The sequence below is a fragment of the Alternaria incomplexa genome, assembly GCF_024043165.1.
Source record: "Alternaria incomplexa strain BMP 0042 chromosome Unknown scaffold_1, whole genome shotgun sequence".
In the NCBI taxonomy this organism is placed as follows: domain Eukaryota; kingdom Fungi; phylum Ascomycota; class Dothideomycetes; order Pleosporales; family Pleosporaceae; genus Alternaria; species Alternaria incomplexa.
Window position 1 is genome coordinate 353951 of NW_026249850.1, and position 18724 is coordinate 372674.

The window sequence follows — 18724 nt, forward strand, 5'->3', positions numbered from 1 at the left end:
AGGCCTTTATACAAAATTCTCGGCATGCTGGAAAAATCAATATAGTTTGATCATCCGGTTCAACACTTTCTCGAGATCGGCCATAACTAGCAGCAGAACTTATTTCGCATACCAAACTGATAATATATGTACAGGAGAACGAAACAAAACCATTTCACCAGACCTCGCAGTCATCACCCTGCCGCGGAAGTCTAAACATGTATCCATGCGCGGGGTACCGACATCTCACGAACGTAGTAGCCTACCACTTGCGCTCTACCTTCAACTTCCTCCACCAATCCCTCAGCATCCAAGCATCGAACTCGGTGATCTCCATGGCGCTACCGGCCATCATGATGAAGTTGGTCTGACCTTGCGGCACCCAATCGTAGAAGTCTGACATGGATTTAGCACGAATCATGACGAAATACATATAGAGCATACCTAGAAGACCAAAGCCGTGGCCCATCTCGTGGAGCAAGATGTGGATATTTTCCTGGTCGATGTTGTTCAGGAAGTAGTCCGGACCAATCTCCTCTCCCCAGTTGTATCCATAGCCGCCCATCTGGCCTTCAAGACTTTTGTCAAGCCATAGGCTGATATCGTAGCGGCTGGCCTCACCACCGGGGCATTGGCTCATATCGCCATCCAAATGAGCGGCGCGATAGCAGCGAGTATCGCACTCGGGTACGCCGTCACCATCGGTGGTGGTGTAGATGTCCAGACCGTCAACATCACCTTCGATGAGGTTCTTGTCCTTGATAGCGTAGCCGACGACGTTAACATTGAGTTCAGTAAGGGGGAATCCTTCGAATCCAACGAGTACGTCGAACCACTTCTGCATCGAGCGCTGCAAAGCTTTGACGGTGGATGCGCGCGCACTCGCAGTGCTTTTACCCGAGTGGTTCCAGCGGACACAGTAGTTGATACTCCCGTTGTTGGCCATCATCTGATCAATGATCCAGTTCTTGTCTTGAAGACCTTGGGGGTTCTCCTTCATGGTCTGCTTCCATACCTGGTCTAGACCGGTGACCATATCGGAAGGCGGGTTCCATGTCGTCGCTTTGGGGATTGGTGCGGCTGAAGTCGAATCTTCCGCGCGGGCGAAGACGCTGCGCTGTTCGGGTGAACAAAAGCGACGGTCGATATGCTTGATGGTTGGGTGTGCCAGCGCACCCAGACCGAAAGCCGAAAATGCGATGATGGAATTGAAGTTCACCATGGCGGTGGTATAAACGAGTGACAATGAAGATGCAAAATAAACAGAGAGCGGAACAAAATGAATGTAGATGGTCGGATTCTCTGTTAACCAGACAGCTGCGCATCATGCCTGTTATACTACCAAGGCATTAACATCGTACAACGATTTGTACGGAATACGCGTATAGGAATGTTGACCCTGAGGCGGCCACCAAGTGGTGGGTCAAATCGGACATTGCAAACCGAAGTAGGATTGTTCGCAATCATCTATCGCGTAATGCAGACTCCACGTTTGCGGGAACAACTACCACGTCTATTTCGTGAATAGTAAACACATGAGGCTGGGTGTTTCATGAAGAAACGACTTGTCGTGTGTTTGGATTAGAGGACCTCGGGAAGGTGCGGGTGGGGCTGCTGGCACGTGCGGACTCAAATTTCTCCGTGAGATGCGAGACGCGACGAATTCGAAAACGACAGTGTTCTTGGTGAACATCCTCGAGCCCATACGGCGTGCGCTTCGTTTGCATGGAGAGCTGATCTAGTACTATTGAATAAACGTTCTTCCTTAGAAGTAGTGTCTGTCTAGGTACATTCGTCACATGCGGCTCAATTCCATTCTCGGTATATTCGCACACTCGGTGCATTCATAAAATCGGTGCATTACAAGACGAATGTGGGCACAAGGTCTGAAGATCCATCGCGGTAGGTTTGATAGGATGGTGCACTTGGCGTATGGTAGTCAAGATAGGCGCAAGGCTGCTTTCGCCGTGATCTACGATATATGGCACAAGTTCGGTAAAGATTGTGGGACACCTCGAGAGCGACCGTCCAGTATACGGTAGTTGTCGAGTTGGTATAGCTACCTCTTTACTGTCGATCAAGTTGAAGATACATACCGAGCGCGCTGGCATAAGTACTGTCTCAAGCGGCTGCAGGTCTAGAAGAAACTGCCAAAGTTACCCATCTTCCACTCCAAAGGAGGATAAACTCAACATCGAACATGACACTCGCCCAGGATATTCTCGCTCTTGCCAGTAAGGGGCCAGCAGGTCTCGAGGAGGCTGACCGGCTCGCCTTACTGCAAGCCTCCGAGAAACTCACACAAGCCCTGGAAACACCCATGGACAAGTTTCTGCGTCATTTTTTCGTGCGTCTTCTCTATAATGATATCCATTCTCCATGCGGCATACATACCCACTACACCATAACACAGGACTGACGATGCTAGGCAATTTACGACCCCATCGTGATCATTCTCGCCGTTGACCTCAACCTTGTCGACATCGCCATAGCGAATAATGGGCCCATCACCGCCGCCGAGCTGGCAGAGAAGAGCAAAGCAGACCTCAGATTAATCAGTAAGCTTTCTTCCATCCAAATTTTCACAAAGCATCAGTTACTGATCCCATCAAGATCGCATCCTCAAGATGCTCGTACCCGAAGTCTTCACCTCAACAGCAGACACTCCACAACGCTACACCCCGACCGCTTTCGGCCGTGCCATAGCAAAGGGCGCGCCTCTTCGTAGTGCCATCATCCACTTCCACTACCACTTCCGTTCGGCCGTCAAGTTCCCAGATTACTTCGCCGCAAACGGATACAAGCACCCCGTAGATGCACGAGATAGCCCCTTCTGCTTTGCCTATGGCTGCAAAGGCGAGACCTACTTTGACTTTATGAACAAGCTGGAGAACGTGAAGATGTTCGACGCATTTAACGAAACGATGACGCTGGTGAAGCCAGGTGAGCACAACAAGTTTGTGCAATCGTACCCGGTCAAGGAGCGCCTCGTCGTTGCCGAACCCTCGCGCCCGCTGTTCGTCGATGTCGGTGGCGGCGTGGGCCACCAGGTAGTAAAGTTCTGCGAGCGTGCGGAGGGACTACCGGGTGTGCGCATGCTGTTGGATCTTCCGAGCGTTATCGCGCAGGCTAAAGGTCTGCCTGATGGCGTTGTAACGGTCGGACACAGCTTCTTCGATCCCTTCCCACCGGCTGTCAAGGGCGCCAAGGCTTTCTACCTGCGCATGCTCCTGCACGACTGGCCGGAGATGCAGGCACTTACCATCCTGACAAACATCGTGAACTCGATGGCTGAGGATAGCGTTGTGTTGATTCACGAGGTCATTCTACCAGAGACGGAGACGGAGGTTGTGCATTTCGATGCCAAGATGGACTGGCAGATGATGAACTTGGGCTCTTCGGAACGCACTGAGGCGCAGTGGAAGGACTTGTTTGCAAAGGCTGGGTTGGAGATAAGAGGGTTGTGGTGGGAAGAGGAGGGTACGAAGGGTAAGAAGGCGCTGATGGAGCTTGGATTGAAGAAATAAGGTTTTTCATCGCCAAATTGGACTATTGAATATATTGCTCAGGATGCAAGGTTGCTGCTGTATCTGGGAGAAGTACCGCAGAGCGTGTGACGCGTTCGTGTCATAACGACGCGTCGTAGTGGTTCCAAGGTTGCGATGATGCCCACCTGGGCAGGCGGCGAGTTCACCTGGGCAGCTAGAGGAATTCGTGTGAAGGTCCAAGCGCAACCCCACTTCACCCGGGGCTGACCGTCCGGACAAGCACTTTTCACAGCCTACCCTATCACTTCGCCACACCTGTGAAGGCTGACGGGCCACTAGCGACAGTTTTAGTCCTAAGCACTTACGTGGTTACTCAAGCCTGCAGCAGGCATTGCACTGCCACGCTGCAGCGCCATCAAATACAGCACTGCCTGATGCAAACAATAGTGCAGCCTCTCTACCACTTCATCGCCTTCCATCATCAAGGTCGCGACAAATTTCTTACCTACACGAAGAGATTTCAACGGCCATACTGTGAACGCCCTTTTTAATGAAACTTGAAGTATGAGCGTACGAGGCTAACGCGATTCGTGACGATCTCAGCCCGCAGAGGACATCGCGTTTGCAGTGTTCTTCCTTCCGCAGTGGTACGACCAGAAGCTGATAAAATGGTTATATACTGACGTGCTTTAGCGGGGCGGTTGATTGTACAAAGCGCGCGTTGTCGCTAGTCCCGCTCGCAAGCATGAGCAGTCCTTACACCGATGCGCCGCTCAGTCGGCACAAGGGAAGCCAGGAGTTCAGACTCGTCGAACTGCAACGCAACAGCCTCTCAGATCCTATACGATGCATCCTCCGCGCCTATTCCTTCGACTCGGATCCACCATCATATACCGCTCTTTCATACACTTGGGGTCCGAAAGTAAAACATGAAATCATCGAACTGAACGGTGCTTGCTTTCCTGTTGGTCGCAGTCTGTGGGCGTTCCTGGAGCAGATGCGTCTTCAAAGCAAGTTCGGCATGTGTTGGATCGATGCTGTCTGTATTGACCAGGAGAGCGTGTTGGAACGGAACCATCAGGTCCAAATGATGCGACAGATCTATGCGAACGCCAATACTGTTTCCATTTGGCTGGGAGAGGCCGATGTAGATATGAGTAGTGACATGGCTATGGGGTTCCTACGAGAAATGAGATTTTCGCAGGGCGGTATGGGGTCGCAGATCGTTTGGGGAGAGGAAAAAGCAAGAGCCGTCTCAAAACTGTTGAACAGACCATATTGGTCTAGAATCTGGATTGTACAAGAAGTATTCCTTGCGAGATCGATCGAAATATTCTGCGGGTCTCGACACTGTGAGTGGATGGCGTTGGACCACCTGGCGAACGCCGTCTTTAGGCATGCTCGCATCAACAAAATCATCGAAATAGGCCACCTCAAAGCAGTACAGCTCGGACTCGCGCGACAACTGTATCAGGTCGAATTGAAATATCTGAGCTTACTGGAACTCTTGGTAACTTTCAGTGATCACCAGGCGACAAACGTTCTTGATAAAGTTTACGGCGTTTGTGGACTTGCAAGAGGTGGAACCGACTTCATTATCGACTATGATATTCCTCCCGAAGATCTGCTCATCAGACTACTCTACTACATCTGCACCTATACGACCCCATTGGAACGTCGAGTTTTGACAGACTTCATTATAGTCGTGTCGGCAACTTTAGATGTCCGATGGTCTCACGAGGAGATGACTGCACAGGTCGATGTCCTGCAAAAGACCTATAATTGTCTAGCAACCACGAAAGACGAACACCAGCGTGTGAGCGATAGAAGTATCACCCTGAGTCTAATGTTACCACAACCGCCCCACGAATCTTCGTATAATGAAGATGTAGCTGCTAGACACAAAAGGGCAGTCCTCATGCCAAATTCTATAGATACCAGCCTTTGAGTTCCTGCTGGGCTTTGGTTATTGACATCTCTGCTCACAACACCCTGAATGGGAACTTGACTGAATGAAGTGCACGGAGTCATAATTCATCATCAGGGCGTCGCAACCCTTTCCACCCCAGCAAACCTCCCCGTCCTATGCACCAACCTCCCCTTCACCCACACAGCCACGGTATTCCGATCATCCCCACTATACACCCACTTCTCCACCAAGTCCGACCAACTCTCCCACCCAAAAACATCAACGGGCCCCTCTTCAAACGCCCCATCCCGACAACCATCCTCACCAACAACCCCCAAACTGATCATCTGCGCATCCCACTCCTTGCCAACCTCGAACCCTCCCACCTTATCCTGCATGCCCACGACCGCCGCGCCACCCCTCGTAGCAAGAAACAACGCCTCCTCCGTCGAAAGCTTCGCTTTATCCTTCGAAGTCTGAATACACAGATGCCGCGACACCCATATCGCCTGTCGCACATTTTCTAATACCGACGGCGAGTTTCCGCCCGACACATCCGTACCGAGACCGATCGTGTGTCCTTCATCGAGTAAATCGCGGATAGGCGCACACCCGGATGTAATCGCCGTGTTTGACGCCGGACAATGCGATATCTTGCTCTTGCGCTGGAGAACTAATTTGCGCTCTTCCGGGGTGAGATGGACGGCGTGGGCTAGGATGGTTTTGTCTGTTAAGAGGCCGTGGGTATCGTATACATCTGCGTAACTCTTGCTATCAGGGAATAATTCCTTGACAAGTTCGATCTCGCCTTTATTCTCCGAGATGTGCGTCTGGACATGCGTATCTGTTTCCTTCGCCAACCGACCCATAGCAGTGAGACAATCTGGCGTACAACTCGGCGCAAAACGGGGTGTGATAATTGGTTTTACGATTTCGCCTTTCGGGTCGATGGAGCGGATGTAGTCGATGCTGGCTTTTGAATCTGCGTAACTTGTTTCGGTGCTTGAGTCCCGGTAGTACTCGGGGCTTAGATCGCTGTTCATGCATACGCGGCCTACTAGGGCTCTTTGACCGCGAGCCAAACATATGTCTGCGAGGGCGTTGGTGGCGGGGACGTGGATGGTGGCGTAGTACGCGGCTGTTGTTGTGCCGTGGGATAGGGTCCGTGAGACGAAGTTTTGGTAGACGCGGTGTGCGAGGGGGAGTTTTGAGAAGGAAGATTCCATGGGGAACGTGTATTTTTGGAGCCAATCTAGTAATGTGGTCTTTCCGAACAGACCTGTGTTTGGGTGTTGAGGGGCGTGAACGTGGGTGTCTATGAAGCCGGGGAAGAAGAAACCAGTGCCGGCTATCTCGACGATTTTCGCGTCCGTCCATGAGTCGCCTTTCTGTTGGATGATATTGGGCAGGTCGCCTTCTTGGATGTCTTTTTCGACGAAACGGATCATGCCGGAGGAGTCCACGAAGATGGCGCCGCGGTCTTGGATCTCAAGTGTTGAGAGCGATTCGCTGTGCACAAAGGGGCCGACGTAGACCGTATTCGATATGGGTGATGAGGCTGCCATGATGATGTAGGTATGCTCTTTCCGTCAAAATTCCTCCTTTTGAAGTTGAAGTTGAAGTTCCGCGTTTGTATTCCGTGGATGTGAAGTGTTCTAGCCGCGGCAATAGATCGGAGCAGGTACCGAGATGCAGCCTCTAGTGTGGAACTTCGTGAATCGGGCGGTTGTCGAAGTGAACTTATACTTCACACAACCCGTGAATGTCAGAGATTTGGCAAAACGAACAAAAAGACAATCAAGACAAGAGCAATATAAATCGGGTGGCACTGGCGACCTTTATCAGTTGCCAGACGTAGGGACGGCTAGATCCGGTTAGCCACTCGCTAATGCCTAGCACGTGGGGAGCGGAGCGGAGCCCTCAGGGCTATCGGCGTACTCCGATGCCAAACTACCAGAAGAAACGAAATGGGCGTTTCACACCCACAAAGTTGACGAGTGGAAAAGGAAAGAAAGGGAAGGGTAGGTGGTAATGAAAATAGGATTTGGAGGTTGCATCTCGCAATGCGCCGCTAGCCTATCGCTACAATCGCCTATTTCGTTTCATCAAACTTGACCCCAGGCTTTCCTTTTTGGCAACGCCGGGATATCCATAAACCGTGCCTAAACTCCACAAAATGGCTGCGTTGCAAAAGTAACACAAGGCCTTGCTTATCAAAGCCGACTTCGAAATCCAAGTACCAAAATCTCGGATTATAGGCTGTAATCGTGGATACCCTGTGGGCCCTGGTCGTTGTAATCGGGACGGGTCATGTAACCCTTACTTTGACCCTGATCGACAACGAAGATGACCTTGGCTGCGACCTGAGCGCCCAAGAAGGCTGACTCATCAAACCCAACGTCCTTGAACTCGGGGAAGTACTCCGGTGGCTTGATAAACTTGATTGATGTGGGTGTTTGGCCGTGCGATGAGTGGGTGTTACCTCCCATGCCAGGCATGCCTCCGTGTGGCATCATATGTTGTGTCTGAGCAGTTGTCGCTGCAAGGAGGAGCGGGTTGACTTGGGAGCCGCCGTGCGGGCCAAGTTGGGGCTGTGGTGTGTTCGCGCCGGTTCCCATGGGTGTTGACACGTTGGATGGAATCTCGGATGTGAAGATTGTGGCGGAGGAGGGCGAGACCAGGTACTTAGTCTGGATGGTTTGGAGGAGAGATTCTTTGAAGCCTGTATAGATGTCAGTACATGCACGATGATTGCTGATACATGGAACATGACTTACCTCGCAGTTTTGAACCGTTACCGCAGACGATGAGCTGTTCCCATAGATCGCTTCGTTTGCCAACCTCGTCGATGGACGATATAACTCTGTGCACAGCGTCTGCAATTTTCTCCAGCGTACCATCGCCATCTGCCATGAATCGCTCGGTGCCAACCTCGATCTCACGTCTTATCGATCCTGTGCGTTTGCCGGTAGCACCAGATTCGCTGGTGCCGTTCGCTTCGGTTGCGGATGTAGGCTCGCCGTTCTCTCCATTCTCTTGCCCCTTCCTGTTTGGCCCTTCGTCCAGAGCGCCCTTCGCATCTGCCATCTCCTGTGTATTGAGGTTCATGTTCTTCAAAGTGTCCAGAAGCGCATGATCTTCGTAGAGGAACGTAGCCTTCTCCAGTCGGGAGTTGGGTAACCTGACCGGCTTGTTGGCTGCTGGAGCTGGACCACCCTTCTTCTTCGCATTGGCCTTTTCCTGCTTCTCCTTCTCCTTCTTAGCAAGGTACTCAGACATCTTGCCGCCAGCGACGATGCTTGCGACATCCAGAACACCTTCACTCTCTTCAAGACTCGCGTCTTCGCCGACCTCCGTATCGATACCAGGCCCTCGTGGCACGTTTCCGATGGAGGCGGCTGCTGCTGCGCCAGGACCGGTTGCACCCGTTGATGCGAGCGCTGCAGGGTTCGTCGCTGCGTCTTTGGTAGCCGCATCTCCTGGCCCTGGTAGCGGAACTCCCGGGGGCAGAAGTTCGCAGATGGGCGATCTCTTCAGTTGTTCACACATGTCGCGGTTGAGACCCTTGGACTTGAGCTTGGACAAGAGCCCTTGGGTAAAGGCCTCCCCTCCACACCCTTCCAGTGAGATGACGCGACCTTGGGTGTGCGGGATGAACTCGCTGACAGCGGTGATGTCTGCCTTGTCTTTGCCAACGTCTATCACTGTCGCTGTGTGTACACCGTATGCCCATGTCGTTGCCAATGCCGCATCCATAAGCCCGAACGCGGGCACCTTGAACTTCTCGAAGAAGAATTGGGTGAGCTTCTCGTGCTCTCGCGGGGTCCATGCTGGTTGCGTGATGAGGAGGATCGGAGTGTGGAAGGGCGGGTTCAGAGAGTTGTAGGTGTGGGTGATGAGGGCGAAGAAGCATGGCCAGTCAACGATGCGGCCTTGCTGAATGGGCCATATCGCGCCTTCTTCCGAAACGCGGTCTTCTTCCCACACTACATCATCGTCGCCCTCGGTGGGCTTCTTCTCTTCCTGCGATTCGTCTGTGGGGTCGCCATTCGTTGCGGTCGGCTGATCTTGCTTTCTTCGGATCTTGTAGGGCTCGAATTCACCTTCCTTCTCTGCGGGGAACATGCGCGATCTCACGCGAAGACGCGCGGGCGTGAAAGACTCGGGGAGCCCCAGCTGCGCGACTGTCGTCTCGGAGCCTGGCGCAATGATCTAAGGCGGTTAGCGCATATGCAGAGCGTTGAGTGCATGTGAGACTCACGATTATCTGGTCATCTTTGAAGGGCGGCATAGTGGCGCAATGGGTGAGGTTTACAAGCTCCGGCGCGCGAGTGAGAGCTCCAGGCCGCGGTGGAGTTTCGCGACTTCCGCGCTAATCGATGCACGGGCCCGGCCTTTCACAAGCTGGCAGTGGCACCCCACATGCAAGCGCCCCCAGTACATACCCGCGGATTTCAACGTGCCCGCTGCACGGCACATCATGGGATTCCTGTCTTTACCGCCCTAGATTAGCAACTCTAGAAACGTCTGGAAACTTTGGCTCGTGACGGTCCGAATTCGGCACCGATCTTTCCTCGCCCACCATGGCCACCATGGCAGTCCCGGGAACTGCCACGTCTCGGTCACTGGCAGAGGCTTCCAAAGCAGCAGTGTATAACACAGCAGAGGCACTCTCCAACTCTGTACTCGGCATGAAGCCTGCTGATACCACGCCGTCGACCAGCTTTGGTCTCTTGGGCCGTGTCATTTTGTCCATCTTCAGTGTACTGCCGACCGTCTTGTACTGGATTACCTATACCCTGCCGACATGGCTATTCACGCTCTTCTCTATGAGCCTGACCTTCACCATGAACTTCACAACCCTGTACGTTGTCAACCCCCTACACGTATCTTAGCTAAACGTTTGTAGGATGCTCGTCGTCGTCTTTGTCGTGTCTACCGTCAGTTACTTCGTGAGGTACCGATACATGACTATGTACGCACGACTACCACCTGAACCGCAGCGTGAAGAACCACAGGTCGAAGTCTTTCCCGACAGCGCCGAAAATGACTCCAAGCGCGGCTTGTCCAACTACTTGGATGAATTCTTGAGCGCAATCAAAGTGTTCGGTTACTTGGAGCGCCCAGTCTTCCATGAACTAACACGCACTATGCAGACCCGTCGGTTGGTGGCTGGCGAGACAATTCTCTTGGAAGAAGAGAAAGGCTTTTGTCTGGTAGTAGATGGCTTGGTCCAGATCTTTGTCAAGTCGAACCGTAATGATTCAGACTCCGATGAGGATGACATGGGAGGGGAGTCATCCGGCGACGGCGCGAACCAGGGCCACCGGCAGGGCTATCAGCTTCTTACTGAAGTCAAGAACGGAGCCCCAATGTCTTCGTTGTTCTCCATTCTCTCTCTGTTCACAGAAGATGTGAAGCTGCGTCATGACGAAGATGAGGACACGCGTCCAAGTTTTCCAGGATCGCCTCAGCAAGACGTAAGGCCATCTATGTCACGGAACAGTAGCTTTGCATTCGACGATTCAAGACCGCACACACCAAACCAAGCCCCTGAGGCCAAGTTCGGGCATCGAAGAACATCGACTCTGAACAGTCCAACAGCAGGCGGGCGCCTACAAGCCGTGCCACCTCTGTCGCTGGATCTAGATGGACTTGGTGATGAGCGACTTAAGCACAGCAAAACTCGAGGATCGCCTTCGCGCCCTGCAAAGCCTAAATCTGCCCATCCAGACATTGTCGCGCGCGCGACCGTAGACACAACCATCGCTATAATCCCAGCCACTGCATTTCGTCGACTGACGCGCATATACCCCAAAGCAACGGCGCACATTGTTCAGGTCATCCTTACGCGCCTACAAAGAGTTACGCTCGCAACCAGCCATGCTTATCTCAGTTTGACGAATGAGGTCCTCCGCACGGAGAAGCTCATGAACAAGTACACCACATACGATCTTCCTGGATTTCTGCGTGATGCTCCGCTCGAGCGATTGAAGGAGAAGTTTGCGAAGGAGACGGAGCGCATTGGCTCAGACGAGGGCATGAAAGGCATCGCGTTACACAACCCCGGGGCCGGCCGACGACGAAGGTCCAGCGTATCCCTTAGGAGAGGAACCGCTGCGCAAGCCCGCCTTGCCGCCGCTCGTGGGGCCAACGCGAACGCGAATAACGAAGCATTACCCAAAATGACTTCCCCAGATCAAGGACCACGCAACGACCGAATCAGCGCAGGTGACCTGTTGACCAATTCGCAAATGGCGCGAGGAACTGGTCGGAGTGGCCGCAGCAGCTTCTCACAACCATATCAACATCAGCAGGAACGGCGAGACAATCGTACACCATTGGACGCCAGCAATTTCAACCCTTTCGCATCTCCGTCGCTGCGCCCAAAAACATTGCACCGGCAAGAATCGATTGATGAAGCCACTGTGTTCAGGGAGTCTATACTGGGATGTATGTTCAAGGCTATCGGACTCATCAACCCGGAGAACCCCATGCCTAAGCCAACCGCGTCAGTGGAGCAGTCACCTCAGCTTGTCTCCTTCGATGCCAGGAGACAGAAGGCTGTGTTCACAAATGCATTTGGCTTCATGGACCCGTATGCAGGCTCCAAGGATGGAGACACCGAGTCTATAGCATCAGCCTCTGGCATGTCAAGCATGAGCGCTGCCGGCCCACACAACATCCTGGAAGAGATCGTCAATGACGTGGAAATCGTCTTCTTCCCCAAAGACTCTGTGCTGGTGGAACAGGGAGAGAGGAATCCTGGCTTGTATTACGTCATTGATGGGTTCTTGGACGTAAGCGTGCCTGTGGAGGAAGACATACCTGAATCCAACGTACTAGGAACCCTTCCTAATGGGCCAGGCTACACCGAAGACGACCTTTTCGGTCCATCGTCCCGCCCACCAGGATCGAGTACCCCTTCGCGAACTGCTGCCGATGGTACGAAGAAGAAGCGCACAAGACGGAGTCTGTTCATGACCAAGCCTGGCGGACTAGCTGGTTATCTTGGAGCGGTGTCATCGAACCGATCCTTCGTCGATGTCACAGCCAAAACCGATGTCTACGTAGGTTTTTTGCCCCGCTCCGCAATTGAGCGGATCGTCGAACGATACCCAGTTGTATTGCTCACAATCGCGAAACGCCTTACAACACTCCTACCACGGCTGATCCAGCATATTGACTTCGCTTTGGAATGGGTTCAAGTAAACGCAGGCCAAGTGATCTACAATCAAGGAGATGAGAGCGATGCTATTTACATCGTCTTGAACGGAAGATTGCGCGCCATCCGCGACGCCGAAAATAGCGCGGTAAAGGTCATTGGAGAATATGGTCAGGGTGACAGCGTCGGCGAACTCGAAGTACTCACAGAATCATCACGACCGGGCTCGCTGCACGCCATCCGAGATACTGAGCTTGCGAAGTTTCCGAAGACGCTATTTAACAGCCTGGCACTGGAACATCCTGGTATCACGATCAAGATCTCAAAGATCATCGCCTCCCGCATGCGAGCTTTGGTTGATGACCCACTTCACGAACAGAGTAAAGAGCGTGGAACGAAGGCCACTCGCGCGAACGTGTCCTCAACAGTCAACTTACGCACTGTCGCTGTACTCCCGGTGACTGCTGGGATTCCGGTAGTGGACTTTGGAAGCCGACTGGTGAATGCGCTTACCCAAATTGGCATGCCGCAAGGTGTGGTGTCTCTCAACCAGGCCGCCATTCTCAACCATCTTGGACGACATGCCTTCAGCCGCATGGGCAAACTCAAGCTCTCGCAATACCTCGCTGATTTGGAGGAAAGATATGGCATGGTTATCTATGTCGCTGACACGCCAGTAAAATCGCCGTGGACGCAGACTTGCATCAACCAGGCCGATTGCATTCTTCTCGTTGGTCTAGCTGAGTCGTCTCCGAATATTGGAGAGTACGAACGGTTCCTCTTGACAACGAAAACGACTGCACGCAAAGAGCTAGTACTTTTGCATTCTGAGAGATACTGTCCGTCAGGTCTGACGCGGAAGTGGCTGCGCAACCGCCCTTGGATCAATGGCAGTCATCACCATATCCAAATGTCATTCCGCGCAACCTCGGAGCCAGTTCATCACGCCGGGCGACGCTTTGGAAATGCGCTCAAACAGCGAGTGCAAGTCATCCAGGCTGAGATCCAGAAGTACACATCAAGAAAGGTCCGCCAGACGCCGCTCTACTCGGCAGACACGCCCTTCAAGGGTGACTTCCATCGCCTCGCACGACGTCTGTGCGGTCGCTCAGTTGGTCTCGTATTGGGCGGTGGTGGTGCTCGTGGTATATCGCAAATCGGTATCATCCGTGCACTGGAAGAAGCTGGTATTCCAATCGACATCGTGGGTGGTACATCTATCGGTAGTTTCATAGGCGCACTGTATGCCTGGGATGCTGATGTCGTCCCCATGTATGGTCGCGCGAAGAAGTTCGCCGGTCGCATGGGCAGCATGTGGAGATTTGCACTTGACCTCACCTACCCTTCGTAAGTTTTATATGTCCACACTGACTTCGACGCTGACTTTTCACAGTGCTTCGTACACCACCGGCCATGAGTTCAATCGCGGTATTTTCAAGACTTTCGGAAACTCCCAGATGGAAGACTTTTGGCTCGAATTTTACTGCAACACCACCAACATCAGCAAGTCGCGTTCGGAAATCCACACGAGTGGATACGTATGGCGCTATGTGCGCGCATCGATGTCGCTTGCAGGATTACTTCCTCCTCTATGTGACAACGGTAGCATGCTCTTGGATGGTGGGTACATCGACAACCTGACTGTCACGCATATGAAGAGTCTCGGCGCAGACGTCATCTTCGCGGTCGACGTAGGCAGTCTCGACGATAACGCGCCGCAGTCTTTCGGTGACTCATTAAGTGGTTTCTGGGCGACGTTCAATCGGTGGAATCCATTCTCTAGCTTCCCCAACCCCCCGACGTTATCGGAGATCCAGTCGCGCCTCGCATATGTGTCTAGTATCGATGCGCTGGAGCGGGCGAAGAATACGCCGGGATGCAGGTACATGCGGCCGCCAATCGATCCGTATGGCACGCTTGACTTTGCGAAATTCGAAGAGATCTACGAGGTGGGGTACAAATACGGTAAGTGACAACGCAATCTTTGGCTTTGAAAACGTTTTGCTAATGAGGAGCACAGGCAAAGAGTACCTAGCGCAGCTCCGCGAGCAAGGAATCCTGCCCGTGACCGAAGAGACGGAGAAAGAAAAGAATCTCCGACGGACAATGGCACCGCGACGGGCGAGCATCTAGTCTGGTTGAACCGTGCCCAGAACACGCGGAGAGGACTGAGATGCGGGTTATGTGGATATCAAGTAATAGAATGCAGCGGTGGTCAGCGTAGTTTTGCCCAATAGGTGCTAGGAATGCGTGTGGATGCAAGGACAGTCGGCTTGGGGTTTAGTGGCACGCGTCCGCTAGCTTGGCCAGGGTCAGCTTATCACCAACGGCGCGGATAATGACGGGTTAGAGTGTAGATAGCAATGAATGAAGGCGCGCTGTCACCGCTGTCAATTTGAGCGTCTCGAGGTTTCGCGATCCAAGTTCTTCCTTCCCTTGTAAATCCTCACTTTGCATTTCCCTGGGTTGTGGGTGTTGAACGCGTTTCCCCCGCCAACGTCACCACCACTGCAGTGGCGAGCCTCCCAGACTTTTGAGCAATCGGGCCAATTGCTCGCACAGGACTCGCTCAACAGACCGCTAATCTCTCTGTTAAAAAATATTTGCTTCCTGGGGAGACTCCCCGTAGCATCACTGCACCCACACAGCCAACATGCGCGCAGCGTGTATTAGGGCAGCTAGCACTGCTAGCCGGCTCACACGATCGTCGTGTGTCGCCCAGCTACCGCGTCCCCAGCTCGCGGGCACGTCGTCGCGCGCCATCGCATACCAAACCCTGCAAACTCTCCAAAAGCGCGGGTTCCAGCAGCAGGCGCCGACTGCGCGACAGGCGGCCGCAGCCGCAGCCGTCGAAGCCGCAGACGATGTATTCGACACCCCGCCCCAGCAGACCGACTCGGCGAGACCCTTCGATGCGCTCGACACGTTTCCCCGCCGTCACATTGGGCCGTCTGCCGAGAGTGCGGAAGCCATGCTCAAGGCCCTGGATCCGCCCGTGGGCAGCCTAGACGAGTTCGTCCGCCAGGTTATACCCGCTGATATTCTGTCGGCGCGCGAGTTGAAGATTGGCAGCATGTCCGAGGGGCTGAGTGTGGAGGAGTGGCAGGCCCACGGCGTGCCAGAGTCCGTCTTCCTCAACACCGCGAAGCAGATTATGAGCCAGAACAAGCCGGGCCAGAGTCTGATCGGACAGGGATACTATGGCACCAAAGTCCCGGAGGTCATCAAGAGGAACGTCCTCGAGAACCCCGCTTGGTACACTAGCTATACCCCATACCAGCCTGAGATCAGCCAGGGACGTCTGGAGTCGCTGCTGAACTTCCAGACTATGGTCTCCGATCTGACTGGCCTGAGCATTGCAAATGCATCGGTGCTGGATGAGCCTACTGCGGCGGCCGAGGCCATGACCATGTCCATGGGCATGATGCCTCTGTCCAAGCAGAAGAGCAAGAACAAGACTTTCCTCGTGTCGGAGAGGTGCCATCCCCAGACTCTCGCCGTTCTTTACTCGCGCGCCGAGGGCTTTGGTATCCAAATTGAGGTCGCGGATGTGCTCAAGGACAACAGCAAGAGGGTGGAGGAGCTAGGCCAGGATCTTGTCGGTGTGCTCGCGCAGTACCCAGACACTGACGGAGCTGTAAACGACTTCCGCGGTCTCGCTGACAAGGTGCACAAGACTGGTGCGCTTTTCAGCGTTGCGACCGATCTTCTCGCCCTCACACTGCTGACTCCCCCGGGAGAGTTTGGTGCCGATATCGCTTTCGGAAACGCACAACGATTCGGCGTGCCTCTGGGCTACGGTGGACCACACGCGGCCTTCTTTGCCTGCGACGAGAAGTACAAGCGCAAGATTCCGGGTCGTCTGATCGGTCTGTCAAAGGACAGGTTGGGAAACCCTGCGGCACGACTCGCGCTGCAGACCCGAGAACAACACATCCGTCGTGAGAAGGCTACTAGCAACATTTGCACGGCACAGGCTCTGTTGGCAAACATGAGCGCCATGTACGCTGTGTACCATGGACCCAATGGCTTGACTGCCATCGCTAAGCAGGTCGTTGCAAAGGCTCGCACGATCCAACAAGCCCTCATCGCCAATGGCTACAAGACCGGCCAGCGCGGAAAGATGGACAACGCACCTGTCTTGTTCGACACAGTCGTTGTCGAGACTGGCGACAAGACCGACGCCATCATCTCCGCACTCGCGAAGAACGAAATATTCGTACGAAGGATTGACGCCCATCACGTCGGTATTTCTGTCGATGAAACCACTGGTGCGAATACCATCAACAAAGTATTGAATGTGTTCAACGGAACTCGTAACGACTGGTCTTTTGCCGAATCTGTCGACATTGAGGTCCCTGAGCCATTCAAGAGGACCAGCGAATTCATGACCCACCCAGTCTTCAACTCGCACCACTCCGAGACAGAACTTCTTCGCTACATCAACCATCTTTCTTCAAAGGATCTGTCTCTAGTTCACTCGATGATTCCTCTTGGTTCCTGCACGATGAAGCTCAACTCCACTGCAGAGATGGCACCTGTCTCGTTCGACACCGTTTCCAACCTGCATCCCTTCCTGCCTCTTGACCGCGCCACTGGATACTCTGATATGATCAAGCAGCTGGAAGACGATTTGGCCGACATTACCGGTTTCCACTCTGTCTCGCTACAGCCCAACTCTGGTGCTCAGGGTGAGTTCACTGGACTTCGCGTTATTCGCAAGTACCTTGAGCAGCAGCCTGGCAAGAAGCGCGACATCTGCTTGATTCCTGTCTCAGCCCACGGAACCAACCCTGCTAGTGCTGCCATGTGCGGAATGCGCGTTGTGCCTATCAAGTGTGACCAAGCGACCGGTAACCTGGACATGGCCGACTTGAAGGCCAAGTGCGAGAAGCACAGCGAAGAGCTCGGTGCCTTCATGGTCACCTACCCCAGCACCTTCGGTGTCTTCGAGCCCAGCGTGAAGGAGGCTTGCGACCTGATCCACCAGCACGGCGGCCAAGTCTACATGGACGGTGCCAATATGAACGCCCAAATCGGTCTCTGCTCACCCGGTGAGATCGGCGCCGACGTCTGCCATCTCAACCTCCACAAGACCTTCTGCATTCCCCACGGTGGCGGTGGGCCCGGTGTAGGCCCAATCGGCGTTAAAGAACACCTCTCGCCCTTCCTCCCCGGCCATCTCCGCGGCGAAACCGGTGGCGCCCAAGCCATTCATCCCGTCAGCGGCGCGCCCTGGGGAAGTGCCAGCATCCTTCCCATCAGCTGGGCTTACATCAAGATGATGGGCGCCGTTGGCCTCACCCAAGCCACAAAGATCACCCTCCTAAACGCAAACTACATCCTCTCCCGCCTGAAGCCGCACTACCCCATTCTCTACACCAATGACGAAGGCCGCTGCGCTCACGAATTCATCCTCGACGTCCGCGGCTTCAAGGAAACCGCTGGTATCGAAGCTATCGATATCGCCAAGCGCCTCCAAGATTACGGTTTCCACGCCCCCACTATGAGCTGGCCTGTTGCCAACACCCTTATGATTGAGCCTACTGAGTCGGAGAGCAAAGCCGAGTTGGACCGTTTCTGCGACGCGCTCATTAGTATTCGCAAGGAGATTAAGGAGGTTGAGGAGGGCCAACAACCCAAGGAGGGTAATGTGCTCAAGATGAGTCCGCATACACAGCAGGATCTCATTACGGGCGAGTGGCAGAGGAGTTACTCGAGGGAGAAGGCGGCGTATCCTTTGAGTTATCTTAAGGCAAAGAAGTTCTGGCCTAGTGTTGCGAGGTTGGATGATGGTAAGTCTTTTCTCTGTCCTAGCTTTTGTGAGGATGCAGACTAACAGTGCAATAGCATACGGCGACACAAACCTCTTCTGCACATGTGCGCCTGTCGAGGGCGAGGACAGCGATATCACGGGTGCTGCTGCGCCCACCCCGACTTAAGCGCTCACCCATTTCCCGCTCACAGAGGCGTGCTCACGGACCTATTTTCACGGCTTTTCTTTTTACCTCTTTGCATCAAAGGTGCGGGGCTCTATAGGATAGGCCTCTTTCTTCAACAAGCACCCCCAGCGTGGGTGTTCTGGCGTCTTTACATTTACATCACCTTGGCTTGGCTTCAACACTTGCTGGTCGATGAATTGATTTTTGGGGGCTTTACGAATGCATATGTGGCGTTTTCCTT

General features: G+C 53.6%; 6 protein-coding genes across 6 annotated transcripts; 3 read left to right on the forward strand and 3 right to left on the reverse strand.

The window, feature by feature from the left end:
• Nucleotides 1-241: 241 nt before the first annotated feature.
• Nucleotides 242-1201, reverse strand: J4E90_000130 (uncharacterized protein; the record flags this gene model as incomplete). Its single annotated transcript, XM_051429728.1, has 2 exons — nt 242-375; nt 424-1201. 2 exons carry the CDS (start codon nt 1199-1201, stop codon nt 242-244), a joined length of 912 nt encoding a protein of 303 aa, XP_051295215.1.
• Nucleotides 1202-2179: 978 nt separating this feature from the next.
• On the forward strand, nt 2180-3506 carry J4E90_000131 (uncharacterized protein; the record flags this gene model as incomplete). The annotated part of the gene is made up of 3 exons (XM_051429729.1): nt 2180-2326; nt 2408-2537; nt 2593-3506. 3 exons carry the CDS (start codon nt 2180-2182, stop codon nt 3504-3506), a joined length of 1191 nt encoding a protein of 396 aa, XP_051295216.1.
• A 2001-nt stretch (nt 3507-5507) lies between these two features.
• Nucleotides 5508-6941, reverse strand: J4E90_000132 (uncharacterized protein; the record flags this gene model as incomplete). Its single annotated transcript, XM_051429730.1, has 1 exon — nt 5508-6941. One exon carries the CDS (start codon nt 6939-6941, stop codon nt 5508-5510), a length of 1434 nt encoding a protein of 477 aa, XP_051295217.1.
• A 687-nt stretch (nt 6942-7628) lies between these two features.
• J4E90_000133 (uncharacterized protein) lies at nt 7629-9667 on the reverse strand (the record flags this gene model as incomplete). Its single annotated transcript, XM_051429731.1, has 3 exons — nt 7629-8098; nt 8154-9588; nt 9638-9667. The coding sequence occupies 3 exons, from the start codon at nt 9665-9667 to the stop codon at nt 7629-7631; spliced, it is 1935 nt and encodes a 644-aa protein (XP_051295218.1).
• Nucleotides 9668-9959: 292 nt separating this feature from the next.
• NTE1 (phosphatidylcholine and lysophosphatidylcholine phospholipase) lies at nt 9960-14674 on the forward strand (the record flags this gene model as incomplete). Its single annotated transcript, XM_051429732.1, has 4 exons — nt 9960-10240; nt 10286-13888; nt 13935-14506; nt 14562-14674. The coding sequence occupies 4 exons, from the start codon at nt 9960-9962 to the stop codon at nt 14672-14674; spliced, it is 4569 nt and encodes a 1522-aa protein (XP_051295219.1).
• Nucleotides 14675-15194: 520 nt separating this feature from the next.
• Nucleotides 15195-18483, forward strand: J4E90_000135 (uncharacterized protein; the record flags this gene model as incomplete). The annotated part of the gene is made up of 2 exons (XM_051429733.1): nt 15195-18336; nt 18392-18483. The coding sequence occupies 2 exons, from the start codon at nt 15195-15197 to the stop codon at nt 18481-18483; spliced, it is 3234 nt and encodes a 1077-aa protein (XP_051295220.1).
• Nucleotides 18484-18724: the final 241 nt, after the last annotated feature.